General features: G+C 25.7%; 1 protein-coding gene and 1 long non-coding RNA gene across 4 annotated transcripts in view; both read right to left on the bottom strand.

Moving 5' to 3' along the window:
* Positions 1 to 22,894, bottom strand: part of LOC122711838 (matrix metalloproteinase-2) — a 122,999-nt gene that overhangs the window by 69,271 nt on the left and 30,834 nt on the right. For 2 of the 3 annotated variants that reach the window (XM_043930961.1, XM_043930970.1), the window contains exons 4-5: positions 18,292 to 18,393; positions 15,249 to 15,418 (exon numbers count right to left, since the gene is read on the bottom strand). In XM_043930961.1, coding sequence (XP_043786896.1) covers positions 15,249 to 15,418; positions 18,292 to 18,393 — 272 coding nt within the window. Of the gene's footprint in view, positions 1 to 15,248; positions 15,419 to 18,291; positions 18,394 to 19,278; positions 19,439 to 22,894 lie in introns of all 3 variants that reach the window. The other variant, XM_043930980.1, reaches the window with a different exon arrangement.
* Positions 476 to 2,658, bottom strand: LOC122711905. Its single transcript, XR_006346222.1, has 4 exons — positions 2,542 to 2,658; positions 1,575 to 1,771; positions 823 to 1,098; positions 476 to 512 (listed from the first exon to the last, which is right to left on the bottom strand). It is a non-coding gene; the product is annotated as an uncharacterized LOC122711905 (long non-coding RNA).

Below are 22,894 nucleotides of genomic sequence, written 5' to 3'. Positions count from 1 at the left end.
TTGGAGAAGTCTAAAGTTAATTTCATAACGTTAAAATCCAAGAGAATTTTCATTCATCCATTCAACAAGTTTAACAAGATCTCAGCTAAAGAACATTTCTAATCTGAAAAGATCAACCAACAAATCCTGAAAGCAAGAGTTTTGAAGTGTGTGAACTGCAAACTAAGTATTTAATGAACGGCTTACCACTTTATTCTATTGTTTATCAACGGGAAGCGCTGAAACTTTTCATACTCAATTTCATATTCCTGGAATTATAAAATTGTGAGTTTTACATTTTTTATCTTTTTTCATTTTAAAAAACTTCTTTTTTTTATATTTCATATATATACGTACAAAAAAAAATATAAAAATATGTGAAATGATTTCGAAAAAATTATTCTCTAAATTTTGTTAATTTATACATTCTATAAAAATTGGATTAATTTTTTAAATAAATATTTTCGTTTTTTCATAAAAATTTTCAGCCATATATTTTCCTTCTTTGATTATTAAAATTCAAATTTGGATACCTAAAAAATTATTTTCAAATTATTATTAATAATATCTATTAAAAAATAATTATTTTAATTAACAATTCAAATAATTATATTTTAAGTAATAATATTGTCTATTATTATTATACGAAATAAAATTCAATAATTATTTTTATATATTATACATATATTATTCTAATATACATTTCAATAATTATTTTCTACAGCACTGATTTTTCAGTATTATTAAAATGCATATTATTATGATAGCAATTTATGCCAATACTTTTCTTCCATAAACAATAACTTCTATTCAAAAAGATTGCGTACAAGCGTTATTTTGTACCTTTCATCACAGAGAGTTGAGTGGATTGATGTTCGCCAATCAAGTTTGCAACTGAAAATTTACTACTACAATTCGGCTACAGCATTCTCTACGCTTCGCCGATCACCGCAGCCCATCAAAAGGACTCTTCTATCGTGAAATTTAGTGAATTTATCTGCACAGCACTTACCATTGTAACACATGAAATTTGGATCTCTGTTAAAATTTATCCTTTCAAAAATTATTCGATGCGAAATACGAAAAAGGATTCGGAAACAAAAACATTACTCATATTTACTAAAAACAAAAAAGATGAATTATAGTTCCTTACTTCTCCAGCTAAAATCTTTATAAAAATGTTTATGTTTGTTAGTATCCAAAATTCAATGCATTTGATTTTCTATTTCAATAATTCTTTAATAATTTTAAAATAATTTTAAATGTAAATCGATATAGAAAAGAAAAATGTAATATGAATAAAGAAAAATGACGAAAAATGAAAAATTTTAAAATTTGTTTATGAAAATAAAAAATTTTAAATTTTATTACTTAAGATGAATTAATATTTTTAAATGAAAAAAAATTTTTTTTTGATATAAAAATTAATCGAAAAATTTTATTCTTATAAAAAAGTAATAAATGAATAATCTAACCTCAATTATTTTCGTAATTAATAGATTCATTTTTATTGTGAATAGTTCACTTTTACATTTCTTATGAATTTTGGAATATTTTCGGAACACAATTCTAAAATCCATTATCTTTGTATGCACCTAATAGCATTTGGTACGAAGAGCCTTCATAACGGATTTTTCGCAAACAGGAAAATGTGACGTAAGGAAACGTTACACTAGGGATGCATCCTTTTCTTACAAGTTCCCTTCATGGCATTCTTTGATCAAGCGAAAAGTGCAAGATCTTATCCAGCACTTTTTTCGCGATTCTTTCTGTAGCATAGCTATGACTTCACCTGAGAAGAAATTTCATTCTTAAAAATTTTTATAAGATATTCACATGAAGAAATAATATTTCTAATATATTGAATTTAACAAATCAAAAATTATATCAAAATTATATAGAATTTTGAATTATATAATATCAGGAATAAAAATTTTATAGAAAATATTTTTCTGTTTATTCAATATTTTTATTCATATTTAAAATTTTTTTTTTTAAATTCCATAATTACCATTTAAAAAATTTTTTGGAATCAATAAAGTTAAATTATTTTTATATCAAAAATATTAATTATAGATAACAATTATTTCTATATCAAAAATATTAATTATAGATAACAAGTAATTAAAAGAAAAAAGTAACGAGAATATATGCATGTTAGAATAAATCTGTGCAATGATACATCATATTACATTATGTTCGTGGTTTCTAGTTCGAGAACATTTGAGAAAAAACGTGTAAGTTAGAGATTTTGAAAGAAGTAATGTAGTTTCGTACGAAATTGCAATTGCATCGAGGATACAATATAAGTCGATCCTTCTGATAAAGGATCAAAGAAAACACAAGAAAAGTAAAATAAATTAAAATAAAGCAAAATTAATTAAGATGATGTTTCATTCACTATAAATTCCTTTTGATAAAAATATCTATGTAATACCTAATAGCATTTAAAAATAATTAATAATATCTACCAAAAATTTTTATTTCTATTATATTAAATTATATTTTTAAAAATTTCTGTTTAATAATTCTGTTTAAAAATTTCTGTTAAATAATTCAAACCTTCTTCCATATAACCTTCTTCCAAATATAAACGCACAAATATTTGATCATACGAATTATGTTATAGAAATTGAGGTTATGTTATATTCTTTCGGATATCTGTTCGTCGCTGTCATATAAATAGCACTTTTGATACAAACTAACTAACTTTATAATAGTACTACTGTAAATAGTACACTATTACAAATCGCTTTTTCGTTTCCGTTGTAGAACACTTTGAACTCCGAAGTCAACATAGCGTCTCGCCAGGAAGGACGTAGCGGAACGAATAATTTTCATTTTAATTGCTTTTGGTGCACGTGGAAAGGTTTCGCGCATAACGAACGTTAGTTTTGTCCGATACGAAATAGAGAAGGAAGCTTTTTCAGTTCCTGACGAGTCACGCGGCAAAGTTAATAAATCATTTGGTAAGGAAACGACACCTCGAAAGGCCCACAGGGTATAAGGAACGACAGAGGGCAGGAGGAGCGAAATTTATCGCGTTGCAGTGTCCTCCTTGAAAAGTCAAGTGACGTAGATTTGCGTGTTTCTTCTTAAGACATGGAAAACTTATGTATCTTAAATGTCCAATTATTTTCAAACTTCGTCTATGCAAATTTATTTCCTTTTCTGGAAAAGAACTAATGGAATTAAAGCAATTGTTCAAGGTACGTACATAATATTAATGAGATTGTGAATTAAAATGGTTGTAGAGGTTATGAAATATATTTTTATATATTTAATATATATTTATATATATAAAATTATATTGCTTTTTCTTGTAACATATTTGGAAAAATTAATGAGTTATATATTGTATCATTGTGTATATATAATATAGATTAATTTTAACTTAGATTAAATTAATGAGAAATGTAATATGTAAAAAGATATTTTTATTAGGAGAATTTAAATTACTTGTAGATGCTGTTATTAAATCTTTATGTAAATTCTGTTATTAAAACTATTACTATGTAAATTTTATATAATTATTATGTAAATTTTTATTAAAACTGTTTCATTTTTATATTGGAAAAATTCTTATATAAGTTATATTAATTTCTATCTTTTATATAATTGAATTACAATTTCTAATTAGTTTTATTAAAATAAGATTAATAATTTTGGTCCAAATATAAAAATATATATAAAATATTAATTGATTTATCGGTTGATTTATTAATCAATTGATTTCAAAGCGTAACGAAATTCTTATTCTCGTTTGTATAAACTTATGAGGTTAAATGAAATTATATGAACATTAGATGAACAATGATAGAGAGCTCGTTACGAGATTAGAAATGAATAATGAAAATTACGAAGAAAATATAGACAAGAGTATTGAAAACTCGTTTTGGATCACATAATTATGTCAGATATGATTCTTTTTTTCGGTTCACAAGACGGAAATCACAAATCGTTGCTATTTCAATCCTTTAAATATTGCATGATTTGTTTTTATTATTTTCCAATTCATTTTTCTACATTTTTTTCAACATTTCTTCATATTTCTATGCATTTTTTTATGCTTTGAACAATTTTATCACAAAAATAACACATCGAATTATATTGCGTATTACAAATTAGTTTATTATATTGTTCATTTTACTGCGCATGCGTCAATGATAAAAATATGAAAGATAAAGATTATAATATTAGGAATTTAATTTAAAATTAATTCAAATGTAATCGATAATTATTAATCATATTTAATATTATTTTCATAAGAATCTCAACAATTCAGCTAAAACATTAATTTTTAATAAGGAAGTAAACTTAAAATAAAGTAAAAAATATAAAAAAAGCTTTCTTTTTATTTTGATTATTTATTTTTCGTAATATTTCTCGTAATTTTGTATAGCTATTATATATATGTCTTATATTTTATTACTTAATTATTTACTAATATTTTAAAATTATGTTTGATATTAAGTATAATGAATAAAATGTATTAAATTAGAATCAATTAAATTTTATTTTAAATTTAAATTCTATCGAAATTGTATAAAAAGAATTTTATTAAATAAGTTAGTTTTTTTTTTTCATTCTCTAGAGAATTCTATTTCATTATTATTGAACCCGATTTACACTCAACAGGTGTTCTTAAAATCACGCGAAAAATAAGTAATAAGATAAAGAAATAAAAAGATTAAAAATTATCGTTTAATTTTTGAATAAAATATTTTATCTTATTTTTTGATTATTTCTGTAAATTGTAAAAGAATAAATATATAAAAATAAAGAAAATATTTAATAAAAAAATCTGCTCTTCAGAAAAATTAATATAATATAATATATATAATTAATATAATATAAATTAATATAATATAACAGAGAAATATAGCATATTTCTCATTTTTCAAGTATAATATACATCCATATATCATTTTAAAGGTTGTCGTTACTTTATAATACACTGATAGCTTTTTAAAGTGATAAAACTGCATAAGTTCCAAAAGCTTCCATGAAAGTTTGAACAAGAAGTAAATCCACAAAGATTGTACATATAAATCCAAAGAAGTTTTGATGAGTACTGAATTCAAAAGGGTTGTGTAACTTTCATAAAATTGTATCATTTCTATAAAGCTCTTCATTTATTAAGATTACAAATATAATACATTTTTCATTTCAAAATTTCAAAATAAAGTATTATATAAATGAATGATTAAAGGCTATTATTAAAAGCTAATAAAAAAGAAATATTTATCTTTATCTTTATTACATTATTATCTTTATATATTATGAAAAAAATAAATACATATTAATTAATACATTATATATATTAAATGAATTTTATGAATATTATTATATGGTTTTTCTTTATATGTTATAATTATTATAACTATTGACATAATAATATTAAAAATTTCAAAAGATAAAATTTATTACTAATCATTTAAAAAATTCTAATTTTTTTTCTTTCTTTGATACTATTGATACATTAACAATAATAGTGACTTACAAATTATTACTTTTATTACTTTTAACAAAGATAATAAATTTTTAAACTTTAAAATTAGTAAAATTTCATTAATTATTTATTATTAATATTTAAATAAAAGAATAAAATTTAAAGTTTAAAATAAAAAAAAGAATAAATAAAGAATATAGAAATAAAGTATGAAAAAAATCTAAATCGCGAATGACGAATGTTTTTTTACTAAAACGCTTGATCTATTCTGTTTGACCGATCGAAGAATACGTACTCGAAGGCATGCTCTCGATATCGTGTAAAGCACTGATTAAAAATTAACTCGTCAGAGTGAAGAGTCTACGTGCTCGAAACCATCTGGTCCAACGAGTTTCATATTTTTCGACATTACTTGAGTATTGTTGAAAAATCGTATGACAAAACCGTGACATTGGTTAAATGTTGAGTATAATCTGATCAAAACCATAAACGCACGTATGTATTCTATATTCGAGAATCACTGTAAAAATATATTATTTACATGAAAACTTTTTTCCATACGATCGAAAAATGATTCTCTTTGACATTTCTATTTTCTATAATTTCGTATTCTACATATGACTTCTTTTATAAAATATATAATACTTATCTACATTTCTTGTTCTATTTTTGATAGAAATTTTTTTCTCGTAAACTCAAGTTTGATAATAATGAAATTATAAGTAATTTTAATTATAATTATAATTATAATTAAATAAACTTAACAAAATATAGAATCGTTTAAAAAATTAAAAATAATTTAACATATTTTATGCTATTTTAGACTTCTTATGTCTAAAATCAAACAATTTTTTTTTATTATTAGATAAGCTCTTTCAAAAATTTAAAAAAATTTTAAGATATTAATAATTTATTAATCCACATAATGATTTATCAAATTTAATTTTTTCAATAAAAATCCAAAAAGAAACAACAATTTAAGTAACAAATTTCATTTAATCATTAAATGAAACTGAAATAAAATAAATTAATCAAATATAATCTTTGCGTATAAAAAATAAATTCAGAATTAAATATTTGAATAATAATCAATATTTCGAGCCAAAATTGATATTACAGTGATTCGAATCAATATTTAATCGTCCTTATCTCTTGATGTTTACGTGTATTATTTTCTACCTAAAATCGAACCTTTCGTTGCGGAAATCATTTTCTAGATATAGGAAGGGGAGTGCTCTCACGGAAATCGTTTCCTCGGTAAACCGATAAAGGGGCTCTAAGCATTAAGGATCTCTTGCCGTTTCAACCAGTCTTGAAATTTCTCTGAAAAAAATGCCAGAATCATGGTTCGAACTATTTATTTAATTGCAAAATAATTATCAATGCTTGAAACTTGGATGAAAATTCAAGTCTAATGTTTTTCCCTATAAAAAACAAATGACGAAATTAATAATGTAACATTTTAGGTGAAAAATGTGAAAAAAAGTGAAAAATACGATGAAGAGAGAAAAAAAGAAAGAGAGAAAAAAATGAAACTTCACGGTCGAGTGGTGTTGTCGTAAATTTTTTTTCGAAGTAGACACTTTATACTTAGTTAACTTGAATGTCTTTTCAAAAAGAAATTCCGATGGCTAATATTTCTGTAAATGAAGATTATTTTAAAAAATTATTGGAAAGATTATGAAAATATATTCGTAATATATATATGTATGTACACCTAGTTGGCAAAATATGAAAGTGATTGATTGAACTTCCAAAGTGATAATAACGCCTTTGCAATTGGCGATTCGGTTGGTAACGATGCAAAATTGACGATATTAGAGGATGATGTATGACGTGACTTACTGATTGATAAAATTAATGGTACCTAGCAACTAATGCTTTCCAATATAATTTTGCCATATCTGTTAAAAATTCGAAGGTTTTAAGTAAAATTCTGATTATTTAAAATTAAAAATATATTTAATATTTCTTTCAATTTGTTACTATAAGATAAATACACAAAATGTTAAAATATATGATACTTTTAAAGATAGTTAGTCAATGGTCAGTAAATGGTCAAGCAATGGTCAGTGAGTAGTGAGTCAATGGTCACTTGGTGGTCAGGTAATGATCAGATAGTGGCCAGAGAATGATTAGTAAGTAAACAATGACCTATTTTATTGGGACACCTTGTATATTTTATTGCATTGATACAGATTTAAAATGAAAATTATTTGAAAAATTGTATTTAAATTATTTTATAACTGTTTATTTCATTAAAAATTAAAAGTTCAAATAAAAATTTATCAATTCAATAATTTTTAATTGTAATCATATGCAATTTTCATTACTATTTTTTACTATTTCTTTTAATCCTAAATTTATTGAAAAATATATTGCAATTTGCTGCAAAGATCTCATTCAATTAATTTATATTTTGCTTCCACAAAATAAAATTTAAAGAAACAGAAAATAAAAAATAATTCATAAAATCATCCAAATAATTAATAACTAACACACACATACATGTAACTTCACGATCAGAGTATAAAATTCTTTCTTTTTTCCCCTCAATAAAAAATATAAGAAAAAAAGAAAAAAAAAAAAAAATAAAAACCAAGTATAAAATCACCCGTGCAATTAAACTGATGTACACGCGCATACAGCTTGAAACAGTTACCATCGGGGTATAAAATAAATAGCTCAATCGGTATCTAATTCCCACGAGGATACACCAGTTACCCAGTCAGCCTGTCTCACAGTGATCAAAACGCGATCACAGTATTACGTAACGTGCAACGAACGATGTCATTGATACAACCCTTTTGATGTGTTAGAGGGGTACGAAATCGAGGGATAGAAAATGGACACGACCCTAATTTCCACCTCCACACCCTTCATACACATACACATACACCATTCCAAACTGTTCCTCTCGTTTCTCTCGCCTCTGTCTCCCTTTTATTCCTGGATAGCGGGCACAATAATTCCATTGTTTCTGGCAATTAAGCGACAGGAGGACGCGAATAGTCGAAGAGTCCACGAGAGGGTAGGGCACCCCCGAGGACCCGGCGCGAAGTGATCTCGTGTCCAGGACACGGGATCACCTCTCTCGATCGAGACACGTGATTGGCCGCTATTGTGGTCTCTATGATTCTCGACAAAGGGACTCGTCGGTCTCCGGGCTGTCATGGTGCCTTATTGTCTTTCGATTTGTTTGCGTTATTCGCCGCGCGGAGGATACACCGCCTGCTCTGAAACTTCCTGAATATCGAGATGATTTTTTTTCTTCTTTTTTTTTTTTTTTTTTTCGTCTTTTCGATTTCCTCCTTTCGAATGAATTCTGTGCTTTTATTTGTGGAAAATAGGACACAGATGATATATAGGTAAGTAATGCAAATTTTTCTGTTAGATAGAAAGTTCGATTCGAAAATTGTAATTTTTATTTAATATATTATTATTTATTATTATATTTATTATTATATTATTATTTAATACTTATTATTATTATTTATATAATTATTATTTGGAATCAAATTAAACTGAAGTTAGATAAGGTTATAAATTTGATGAAATATGAAGTTGAAAATGTAAAAATATTTTTACTTGAAATGATTTGATTAGAATAATGTTAAATTAGATGAATAAATTTAATGATATATATTTTGAAATATATATCGTGTTAAATATAAATAAACGATACAATTTGAATTAATTTTTTTTTTTTTTTTTTTAAGGATTAAAAATAACATTCAGAAATATTGTTCCAATCTCATAAAAGATTCATCCAGTTTTTCAATTTTTCGAATTTACTTGCCGAGACCAAGACGAATATTCCTTGGAAAGGCTCATGTTAAACAACAGAATAACGTTAGCATCGCGCAATAACGTTCGTTCTAGCGGATAAAGCATCAAAGTACAAAGGATTAAGGGGTATCGAGATTCCAACGAGAGCCAAGATCGATACCTGCGCCTGTCTTATGGTAGACAATGAGAGAAACGAAGACGAGATGCGAGACACGATATCCTATCGATCTCGGTCCCGAGAGGATTGACCTTCTCTCAGGCCTAAAGATTATTAGATAACCAAGAAAGTCTTTTTCTTGTCATTTTACGATGGAGAAGAAGAAATGGCGGAACAAAATTTTTATTCGTTACACTTTATTCAATCGTTCTGACTCTATTAGCGTAATACGTTCCAAATTAATTTTTACAAGGATTCTAGATTTATCAGAATTTTCCTGATATTACTGACAAGAGACTATATTGGGATCAAGAATTATATTAAGAATGAGATTATATTATCTCATTTATTAAATTAAATTTTCAATATTATTTTTTTTTGTTTATTACATTTTGCATTATCATAAATATATTTCGACAAGTTGAAAATTCTTTTCAATTTTTCAACGTAGTTTATTTTTCTATCACAAAAAAATAATGATAGAATTTTCTTGGTTATCTGATAAGAAATTTTTTTAACGAAGATATTCGAAGAATATCGAATATCTTTTCTAAATCATATTGATATTATTCGAGAATTTTACGAGCTAAATATCCAGTGAAAACATTTTGTATTAGATAATGGAACGAATAAAGTCGTTAATATTTTTTAATGTAATCTCAAAAAAGAAAGCAAAACGAAAGAAAAATAGAAGAAAATAAAATCATAAAAGTTGATGTGTCATTAATACACTATCGTTAGTATAAAATATTTCGCAGTTATGAATGAATATTTTTGAGATGGCAAAATGATTACGAAACTCAAATTATAATAATATGTTACTTTAATGGAAGGCAAAAAGAATTTAATTTCTAATGTGTTATTTATAAAACAACTGCAGAGCCATCTGACAGCAGAATAATTCACTAGCTAGTAATATTAATTATAGATTATAGACTCCTTTTTTATTTCGAGAAATTTAAAAAGATTCTTTTTTTTTCTAAATAAGAATCGCAAAATAATGGCGATAGTCTGTATACAAGAGCACACTAATACAGAGAAGGTTAACCACCCTTGAAATAAGAAACTTTAGGATGAAATTGATCAGTACACGAAGCCTCATTGAACCGCAAGATTGGTAAAACCTTGGTTCCCTTATTCAATATCTTCAAGTAATACCAGTGAGAAAATAATTTTAAAAATTGAGACTCTGAAATAAATTAATATAATGCGATTATTGGATTATCATGAGATGTAAAATATGAAAAATTTTTTTTATAATAAATTAATTTCGTTCATCCGGTGAAAGTGGATAAATGTTGAGAATTTCAATATATCGTATTAGCTTATTTAGTATCAAAGTATTTGACTTTTCGATTAATTGAAATCCACTATGATGGCGTTCAGACACAATTATTCGAAAATTATTTCTGAATATTGCGTTAACATTTAATGTATCCATTAACCTAACGAGGCAATCGTCGATCGCCGTAATGGCAAAGAAATTCAATCAGAAATCCTCGTTTCTTTGATCGTGACTTCGTTACACCATGGAAATCGAGAGAATCATTAAATTAACCCATCAGCGTTTACGAGAAGTTTTAACACGAAAAATTTAAATATTTTGTAATCTCGATTTAATTTTTTTTATTGATTTCTCACTTTTTTTTATTATAAAAATTAAACAGTTATTTTTAATATAATAATTGCGATTGAACGAAAATGATGTTTGAAAATAAATTTAATTATACGAAACAAAGAGAAATCGATAATATTAAAATTTTCATTGAATTTCAAATGTTAAATGAAAAATCAAATAATAGTATTAATATATCATGTTGCATTGATATATCGTTATTTGTATTGACAAATATAGGAAATATTGTTTGATTAAAGTTACGATCGATGCAAATGTTTTCAACCAATTCAAAAATAAATGTATATATATATTATAAATAAATTTATAATTTATATTAATTTATTGTAATTTATATGATTATTTGTTCATTTATTAATTTTGATTCTTGATTGTTAAAATTATTTGTCAAGTAAAATTTTAATAAATAAATTGTTTAAACAATATAGACAATTTGCTATTTTTTTAACTATATGTTATTCTAACAATTCAGAATTAAAATTCAAAAAAATATATTATTTAAAAAAATAATATAATAATAATAAATAAGATAATATGCGAAAATTATATTTGTATTAAATTCATAATTTTCCTAATTAATATGAATTTAGAAAATCTAAATGTAATAATATTATGTTTAATATAAACTTAAGAAACTTGAAATTTGAACTTGAGAAAAGTATTGGAAAAGTATTATAATAATACTTGCTCTTATCTTACGCCCTCCATTATTCCCTTTACTTCATCATAGTAAACTCTTCTTGAACAAATTATCAAGTCTAATTAACCTAACTTGACAATTTCAAGATAATTATTATAAATTGATATCAATAAGATTTATAGATGGAATTATATTTTAAAAATTCTACTCAATCTATTCTCTTTTTTTTAAACTTTAGATATTATATTTTGAATATCATAATATTGTTTTCATAAAAGAATTACAATTATTTATAAAATATTATATAAATTCAAATTTTTTAAAAATTTATAACAAAATGAATATTCGTTCAATTTTTGATTTATCGATAAATATTTTAATATTTTAACGTATCGAAATATTGTATCATGTTTGGAAATTCACGAATATGACGAAAAAAATTAATAGATACTGACCTAAATTACTAGGAGAGATTAAGCCTTGCCGGCTTAATATTCAAGATCGCGTTTTGGCCGTCGCGTGAGCATGAAGAAAGAAAACGAGAGGTGGTTCATGGATGAGGGGTAAGAGGGTCGCTACAAGGTTCTTTCGCGTCTTCTGGAACGAGCAAGCTTCTCGCTACACTTTGAACGATGCTCGAACTTTTTTCATTCCTCGCTACCTTTCGAAATTAGCAGGAACCCGTTTTACAGTGGAAAACCTTGTTGCCCCGATTTTTCATTCCAGATTTTTCATCACTTCGAGATGATTTTTTTTCTTCAAAAATATATCCTATTTTTAATATTATTTCATTTTTTAAAATATAGAATTAACATCGGTAATAAGGAACAGTTGTTGATTATTATAGCACTATAGCGTGTGTCTTTTTCTCATTAGCTTATTATATCGGGAATACAGACATCTGGCGCCCTCTACCACGACTGAAACAATTAATGTTATATTGGTAAAATTTTACAAGTCAAATGAATGGTTATGTATTTATGGGAAATTTAATAATGAAAAAAATGTATAAATATATAATGTATTTATGTTCTAAAACATAAAAAAATCATCGAAAGCGAATATAATTTGTATAACCTCATATGTCAAAAGTAAGTATTTTTATTATGTGTTATATAATTATGCGTTTCCTTTAGCTATTAAAATGCTGTTTGCAGAGCTATCTAACGAATCTAACCATTTCACTACGTCGTTTTATTGACAAGCGTTGATTAACTCTCTTCTTCTCGTTAGAAAGGGGACCTTAAATTTTCGAGGACTATCATCGTGCTCGACATCCCGACGAAATTACCGCGAAATTTTCGTGCGACACACCATGCGGCTGGGTCTGGTCGTTAAGGCGTGCAATTAAGGTGAACGATGGCTCACCCCTTGCGCTCGCTAATTAGAACCCCTAAATACTAACGAACCTTGTATTATTTATATCCTACCTCGATTATTACGCCGGACACGCGCTAAAAATTCATTTGCAGCTAACACAACATTCTCCAAACATTTTAAGCGTTACTTATATTCTATTAAATCTGTAACTAATTCTATAACAACTGATATGAAGAATTTATGATACAGGTATTCGTTGCGCACTTAATATCTAATGTTCAAATACAATATTTCCCTCAGGGGGCGCCACAGCATTATGCTACGATACTGCGTAATCGGTATCGCAGAAGTCGTAATACCGACAATGGATAATGGACGCACTAGAAAACTACAGTATCAACTGAAATAATTTTCCATATATATTCTACGGTAAAAAAATTATTTTGCAAATAAATTTTAATTGAGAAATTTGTAATTTATAATAAAATAGTTTATAAACCATATTTTATTATAAAAAAAAAGAATAATTCTTTCTTCTCTCTTGAATTATATATTTATATATATATTTCTTTTTAATTAAATTATAAAATATAATTTAAAATTATTTTTTGTAATTTATTTGAAAATTCATTTTCTTTATATTACGAACATTGATATTATCTATTAGTTCTTCATTTTCTTTAGAACCATATCAACGAATTTCAATAAGTCAATAAAGATATAAATGCAAATGATCTTTTCTATCTTGAGCTTCTTTTTTATTAAATCTTTCTCTTTTTCTTTTTTCGATTGAACTGTTACATTCGCCGAAATGTTCGTAGCCTTGACTTCTCTCCATGTTTCCCCAGACGGCAGGATAGTAACGAGTCCAAGATAATTGAATTAACCGTACCCCGACTTGTCTCCCTTCAATTACATTTTTTTTACCCTCTCTCTTTTGTCATCTGATCGGATAACATGATTCGTACGTATTGGTTCTCTTTTACGTGACACGTCCAATTATCGCGATGGCAAATAAATTCAATTTGAAATCGTTTGCTTTCCAGTTAACACGCCTCGAAATATTTTCTTTGCACTTTACTCAACGCCATCTAGCATGAGTCAATGTACTCTTTTGATTTTAATAGTGAATTCTGCGTGAACGGAATAACGTATATCTTAACTATGTATAAACTATTATATAATTACTAAAATAGTGTATCTTGACAATCACTCGAATGTCATCAACTATATTTTAACAATGACAAATAATAATGTATTTATATAAACATGTCTTATTGGCTAAGAATTTGGAATAACTTCTTTGAGATAATGAAACTCTAACCTAACTTTTTTTTCTTTTTTCAAATTTTTGGATTTTATGGACTATCTTTATGAAAATTATTCGAAAAATAAAATTCTTTTTGAATATTATAATCAAAATTTCCTCAAAATTGCACAGATATATTTATAATTTTTCTCAAACCTGCCACCAAAAATCAGAAAAGACAATCTATAAAATCGTTCAATTTTGTCCAACTCCTGTTCAGATTGAATGAACAATCACCGGTTATTGAAAATTCAGCTGATTTATATTGAAGGATGAAGATAAAAGACAGACACAAAGAGAAGCTTCGAGAAAAATGAGTTTAGCAATTCTTTTTGCTCGAAATGCAAAATCAATGCGACTTTTACAATCATTCGCATGATTGCAATCGTTTTCTACAAAGAACAGAAAGAAAGAACACGTTCGTCAATAAAGAGGGAATCACTTACAAGCAGAAATTTTCCATTGGCTGAAGACCAACAATGTCAATGGCTTTTCCAGACAACGATGCGTTGGAGGAAAATTTTATTCGCGGAGAAATCTCAGAGACTTGTGCAATACAGGATGGCAATTAGAGAATCTTCAACGAATAATTGCTACACGTGCACAGAATCATTATCCTGGAACTGGTTTCTGCTGACACATCTGCTTTTCAGTTAGAGCAACTGACATATACAGATTTGACTAGATGGAATTTATTTAGAAAGTACAATTTAACTTAACCTTATAAACTCTTATTTAATTTGAAGAAATCTTTTATATGGATCTGATTTAATTTCATGCTAATATATATTTTCTTCACATAAATATAATATCATGTTTGAAATATATATATATATATCTATATTATTATGCTTATTGAGAAAAATTTTTTTATTTTAAGAGGTATGGTATCTAATAAATAAATAGATTTATTAAATAGGTTATAATTTTCAATTTTTATAAATTTTGAAAGAAATATCAACTTACCTCCAAGTGAGATTCCGATGTGGCCATTGTTGCCCATGGATCGTGTACCGTTTATGCCTGACTCTAGTATATCTAGGATCTACTTTATCCGGAAGTCCGCACCGCGGAAGCCTCATTAATTTCATAGTAGCTTCGTCGATATCACCAGTTACAGGAATGCCACCGAATCTCTAATGGAAAAAATAATATAGGATAAAATAAAATTTTTATTTTCTAATTATAACATGTCAATGTTTACAATATAATCATATTTCGTGGAACATTCATAAAAACTAAAGATATTTAAGTAAGTTTTAATATGTTAATAACAATTATTTAAAAAGGTGCATATTGAATAGAGTGCATTAAAAAAAATAGGTTAATATTCATTAGAGTTAAAATGAAAACGTATAAATATTTTTTTCGTTTCAGATTTATCTATTTATAAACTAATTATATTTTATTTATTTATCTGTTTTTCATTTTAACACAAAATATTTATTTTTAAAGGGAAGTGTTAAATATATATATGTTTTAAACAATTCTTGTTTTAATTATTTCCCAAACATTTTGTATTTTTTTTCTCCAAATTTTCAAATTACTAATATCTACTATATATACGTATTTTTAACATAAAATTATACTCAATGTATTCTGCATGCAAAAATTCATTTATAAACTAATTAACTAAACTATTCCTTACCATTTATTGCAATATAAAAATATAAATATCACCATCGAAAAATAAAATTACTCACTTGTTGACATTCCTCATCATCTTTAAGCAGCAATTCAAAAACTAATTTTTATTCATTTCAAAAAAGTTCTCTAATTTATGGAAACACAAAAATTATCTTTTTCACAGATCATGAACAAATTCTCATTATAATTCCAAGCAATGATCAATGAATTGTATAAAATCAATTTTATATAAAAATAGATTTCTCTTTGCATACTTTACAATAATGATAATAAAAAAATGATAGAATACTTTTATATTTTAAAAAAAAGCGAATCTGAAGTAAATGTTTGCCTAAGAAAAAAAAAAGGAAAAAATAGTAGTTTGCTCTCTGTGAAAACTTGTACGAGATCGTACTTTTATCCAGTGGCGCGAAGCCTCACCAACCCTGTGGAAAAGTTCTTTTCCCGTAGTTGAACAGGACGCGATAACTCAACCGTTCTTTCTGACTTGCCGTTCTCCACTGGGAAAGAGCACTCGAACTTTCAAAGGAGGGCGGGTTTCAGGGATAGGGAACCCGTTTTATTTTTATTCGTGACAAGGAACAACCATCTTTTCCACCCTGGAATACATAATTTCCTCCTTTATCGAGTTCCTTCCTATTGCACGAAAATTCTCTTAACATTATAGGACCCAATGTTATACCGATACTAGCAGTTATTTCGAAAGTATTTCACTTCGGTCTTGGGGATCGATACTTAACTTTTCTTTCTTCTTTGTTTAAGTTTTCTTTATTAATTTTAAAATATTTATTTTTTTTTTTTGTATTTAAGTAACAGTAAAGACTATTGCTGCATGTTTAGTTTGGTTTTTTTTTTGTAAGTTATTATTATTTTATATATATTATTATTTTTATAAATTATTATGGATTATTATTTAAAAATTTATTAGTTTATTGTATTGTACTTACTAGTAGTATAATGTTACTAGTAGAATTTTTTGTTTTTAATGATATTCATAAATCACTAGCTTTTATTTATTCTTTTTTTTTTACTAGACATCCATTTATAATAATCTGTGTCTTATATAAATTATAAAAAAAAATATAATAAAGTAAAGAAATTCCTTTTCATGAATTACTAATGATAGAAACATCTTCTTTTCTATAAAAAAAGATAAAAAAAATTAAAATTTGTTATCGACAATACCGAACAATAAATATATTTATTGTTCATTTATTTAATTTATTTAGCTAATAAAAATACTACAAAATATTACATTAAAAGAACATTGTGGAAAACGTTGAAATTATTTTTCATATAAGAAATTAAAGCTTACGTATTATCGGAAGAATCAAAGCAACTACAGCTTCCGTTTATGCGTTTAACGAGGTCGATTTTCATGTAAATTCTTGTCAGACGAACAATACGTCGTTTTCCCTCAATTGTAGATTTATCTTCGTTTTCTATTCTCTCTCTCTTTTTTCTCTTTATTTCGACCATCGACTAAAGGATACACTGTTCCGAAGGATTGATCGGTGGGATCATCCAAACGAAACAGGAACACGATTCCACTCAAACGGTTTCGACAATCGAATCCACGGGGATCAAAGTTTTGTAGTGTGATCAAAATTTCAGTGGACATTTGCCACGTAAATATCGTTTTCTTGAATCTTTTATTTTGGAATTAGGTTTTGAAATTAATTTTTGCAGTTTCTAAATTCTAAATTCTTATTATTCAAAGGTTTTAAAATATTCCTATTTTTTTAATAAAAATTTAGTTTGATTTAATATTGTATAAGTTGAAAAAGTTATTTGTATTAAAATAAAATTGTACAAGATTTTATTATAATATTAATTGTAAAAACACTAAAAATTGCTTTATTATTATTCTAAATTAAGAAATAATATATTAATATAATAAAATTATTAAATATTACTCTTACTTATCTATAATATGATATATAATATCTAAACACTTTTATAGATGGTTCTATGTAAGTACCTTATCACACCATTAAATATATTTAACACAAATTTCTTATCATTTATTATTTATTATCATTATGATATAGAATGAAATGATATAGATACCATTTTTTGTATTTTAATTCTTCTTTTATTCATAAATAGATAATATAAAAAAAACGTGTAATATAAAAGTTATTATTTAACGTGTCATAGATAACTGTATTTTTCAAATAATAGAATATATTTTTTTTTTTTTTAGGAAAAACTAAATAAATAAAATGATAAGACATAGACAAATATGAGAAGGTTATTTCATTTAATTTTTTCATGCTTCCGCAATTTCATTTTGTGCTCGATTCACAAAAGGATAGCAGAATTTCTAGCTTCGAAAACATCCTCAAAATATCTCATTCACCTGTAAATTTTTAATGGCGTCCGTAAGCTGATCGTCCGTTCTAAGGTTTCCGGTCTCTAGATCCGACTGGGGTAGATATCCGAATTTCATGAGATAATTTTGCTGAAACAAAAAAAGAAAACAAAATGATAAAATACAAGCGTACAATACAAATGAAAAAATACAATGCACGAATCATCGATGAAATTATTTTCATTTCTTTTGATTTGTAATATTAAATTGACAAAAAGCATTATTTTGTATAATGTTTTAAATATTTAAAGATGATAAAGATATTGTGTGAAATTTTGTATTAGATTAAACAGTAATGAAAATGATAATTTAGATAGACTTTATTGTTTTAATGAAAATATATATATATATTTTTTTTTTGATTTTTATTTTTATAGTTTCTAGTACTTTATAGTATTCTTTAAATTCTTCTAATAAAAATAATTGTTATCAAATTTTATATGGTATCTTGAGAAAATGATCCAATTCAGAGAAGAGAATTTTAAGTCTAGTAAATCTACGGTTTTATCAGGACGTGATTGTGAGATAGAAGATAACTAGAAGCATTAACGTGATAGTTCACTAGAAGAGGAACATACCGTCGCTACATAGAAAATTGTTACAATATGTAATTGAATTGAAGATAGAGATCTATTTTTTAATAAAGTGAATCAAGTTTAAAATTAGGATTAATATTGGTATAATTTCGATATTGTTTATAATATCTAGTTTTATATCAGCAAAATCATATTGAAGATATATATTAAATCAAAATAATTATTTCTTCTAACATAACCTCAAAAATTTTTAATATCTAATATAATATTAAATAACACGTTAAGGGAATATTTTATAAAAAATTTAAAGTATAAAACAATCAATAAAAGAAATTTAAAAAATTGCAATAATGGGCAAATTCAATTTTACGAAAACTTTCGCAAGAGCTCAACGAGATAGCTAGGTGGTCTCGAATAGTTTCTTGAATTATGTACCCACCTCGCATAAATTTGCTGCAGAAGACAGACATGCTATGCACACTTTACTTTGGGAGACAAGTCCACAATCCTGGAGTGATTATAAATTCTAGTTTTGATTCTTTCTGAAATTTATTATTTCGTTTGCTCGACGAGACACGAAATTTCGTATTTTCCATAACCTACAAATATAAAATAATGATTCTGCATCGATGTAATCTAATATAATGCAAAATGTGAATGTGCGTTCTTTGTTCTTTTTGTCAATTTATTTTCTGTTCGATATCATTTGAGAATCACTTGAAATTTGAAGAATTTTATTATAATTGAATTATATTAAGAATAAATTTTTTTATTAAGAATATATTTTTTTTAATTTATTAAGAATATATTTTTTTCCATATACATATACATATGGAATATACATATGTACATATACATATACATATAATATATATATATACATATCTTCAATCGTGAATAATGTTTGATGTATCAATGAAATGAAACAAGATTGAAATGTTTATCGCGTTAACTTTCTCATGCGTATCCTCTTTCTCTTTTCGTCAAGAAAATGGAAGATTTTTCTCGTGATACAGTTATGAAGGGAAAAATATGATTGACGAGAAGAGGAGGCGAGACTTTAAAGAAGATTGCGTTATACCGAAACGCGATCTATAAACAGGATTCATTCAGTTTCTTCGAAATAAAGATATTTCAGTAAAAGAAATAAATTAGATGAAGAAGAAAAAATATATCACTTTTTCTTTAACGATTTTCTTCACTTAAAATGAATGAGGCGTCACAGATTTTAAAATATTTTCAAATCTAATTGGATTTATTTTATGTATTTATTATCAATTTTATATTTAAAAAATATATTCCTAAAATCAAAAGTTCAACTGTCAGAAAGTTTAGATATAAAATGTATGGTTAATGTATTGTATCAGTGTTTTTTTAATCGCTATGAGGTATTGAAAGATTAACACGTATAACTAGGGTCAAGTGTCTCTTATGTACTAACAGTGGTTTTCAGACTATGGATCTCAATCTTCTTAGTAATCGTTATTGTTATTTTTAGTTGATAATCTTTAGTATTTATTTTATTATAATTACATAATTATCATGTTCTATCTAAAATCATTCTCTTATTAATCAAAGAATAATATTATTTATATTAAAAAAGTATATAATTTGAATATTACAAAAGAGGATCATAAAACTTCCAGCATTGTTTCAAATCCTTATTCCATCATTGGCAAATTTTTATTTTTCAATATCTTTTTTAAAATTTTTTTGATGATCAAAAAAAGTTTCAAATATTCAATTTAACAAACAATTATTTTTTTTCTAACATCTGAAATATTAAAATTAGAAAATTAAAAATAAATAATTTAAATTGTCTTTCTTAAATTTTAATTAAAATATTTTTAATTAAACTTTAAGAAATAACAATTACAAAAATTTATATATAATTTAGTAGTAATAATGTGTTTCAAATAAAGTAAATAAAAGTAGAATAAAGTGTAACTGAACTCATTAATCCATATATAGGAAACAACTGAATAAGTGATATCTATTTGGCATTGTACTCTGAATCTTTCAATTTACTTTGGGAACCGGTTAAACATGGCTACGTCAGTGGTTGCAGTACCATTTAAGGAGGATAATATGTATCGTGGAATGTCATCTGGCAAAGATATTTTTCGGTCGATCCTAGCGTTCCTGAATAGTTTTATCCTTGTTCGATTTGTGTCAAGGAGCGTATAACATGTATTCCATACATTTTATTAAATCCATGTTTGGAAATGAGAACGATGAAAATGATAGAAAATTCTTGGTAACTCTGTATTTGGTAATCGACGATTTTGAAATAAATCCATAACGAAAATTTAGATTTACTTATGAAATTATTAATATTTAAAAAAAATGAGAATTGATTGAGAAATAATAATTATAATAATTATTGAGTTGATAAATTATTTTTAAATTTAGATTTGCATCAAAAATTAAAATAATGGTTATTTATAAAATTCAAGATAATTTGATTCATTATTGTTTTAATAAATAAAATATTTATCATTTTCTAATAAATGTGAGACAGATACAAATTTGCATTCTTATATTACACGATGTAACTTTTTTTTTAAGTATATTACATGTAATAAATAAAAAAAGTTGTAAAAAAGAGATTTTTTTCTTACTACAAGATCCTAGATTACATCTAATTCTTATTTATTTCATCTTCAAAAAAAAAAAAATTATAATTTCATAATTTTAATATACTTGAATATTCTAGATCAGTCATAATTTTAATTCATCTAACTTTAATAAATTCCATCAAAAAAAAAAAAAAAAAAAAAGAAAAAAAAATTATAAAAAAAGAAAAAATTATAGTTCTTTGATATTTCCACCTCTGAATCGCGTCAATGCATAAAAATTGGGATTATTAAAATGGCGACGAAGCATTCAAACCTCACTGGTGAATCTGTCGAGAGGATTCTCGGAATCCTACAAAGGTACGTTTGAAAAGAGGAGAAGCTGCGTTGGATTACAATTATGGCCGCTTAGATGCTCGAAACTTTGGCGTATTTGTAACAAAGATATCGCATTCGCACGAGTTGTCAAAGGATTGGGATGAAAAAGAAAGAAGGGAAACACTCGAGAGATCGAAATAAGAAATGGTTTCCCAGGCGACGTCAAACCTTCCTCCTTTTTCTTCTTTTTCCTTTTTTGTCACTATCATAATCACTAGTTTTCTTGCTTGAAAATCTGACGTTTCGCGGCTAACTGACACGTTGTTAAGAATATAGATGGCGTCGCGACAAGCACGCCACCTTGTGAATATCTTGAGCTGATGAAAGAAATCATTCTTCTTTTGAAAATCTTTGACTTTGAACCGACTGGGATTATTTGTTGAAATAACTATTATTACAATGTTTAATCTTGATTTTCTAATTAATTTCAAGATTCGCTTTGATATTATTCCAAAGAAATTATAGAAATAGATTTTTTGATTTTCATTGTAAAAATTAATTTTTCAATAATGTTAAATATCAAAATAATTATTTAATTCTTAAGAAATAAATTTTTTGAAAAATTGTTTTGCTTTATAGAATTTAAATTATAATGCAGTTTTTAAAAATTATTTTTTAAAATTCATAATAAGCATTATAACAATAATTATCCAACAAAGAATAAAGGTGGAATCATAAAAGGAAAGATAAACTAAGGAACATCAGAACCGTTTAAAAACAATCGTTCCATTCATCTTCGTCTCTTTTCTGTCGTAGGGGCATTCACAATTCTCGTTTATATATGACTCTTCCTTTCTATTGTAAAGCTAGACAGTTCGAAAGAAAGTGAATGAAGGCATGAAAGAAAAAGAATGAGAAAAAAGACTTGAAGTTTGAAACATGAAATACATGTTTATTACTGCAAATCCGGTTAATATCAATAACCACAATCTGTTTTGCAAACATATCATTATGTGTATGTTCAACTATTTCACCGCCTTACTAATTACATCGGGCTCAACCAATACTATCGTCTTCGACAGCCATGACCGAGTTTCCTTTACGTGGCTTTTTCCCTTTACATTCAGCCAACAAACAACTTGCGGAAGAAAAGACGATGAC

The sequence above is a fragment of the Apis laboriosa genome, unplaced genomic scaffold (genome assembly GCF_014066325.1).
Source record: "Apis laboriosa isolate Shangri-la unplaced genomic scaffold, ASM1406632v1 scaffold112_cov148, whole genome shotgun sequence".
Classification (NCBI taxonomy): domain Eukaryota; kingdom Metazoa; phylum Arthropoda; class Insecta; order Hymenoptera; family Apidae; genus Apis; species Apis laboriosa.
The sequence above is the reverse complement of the archived record's forward strand: the minus strand, read 5'-3'. Positions and strand labels throughout refer to the sequence as shown.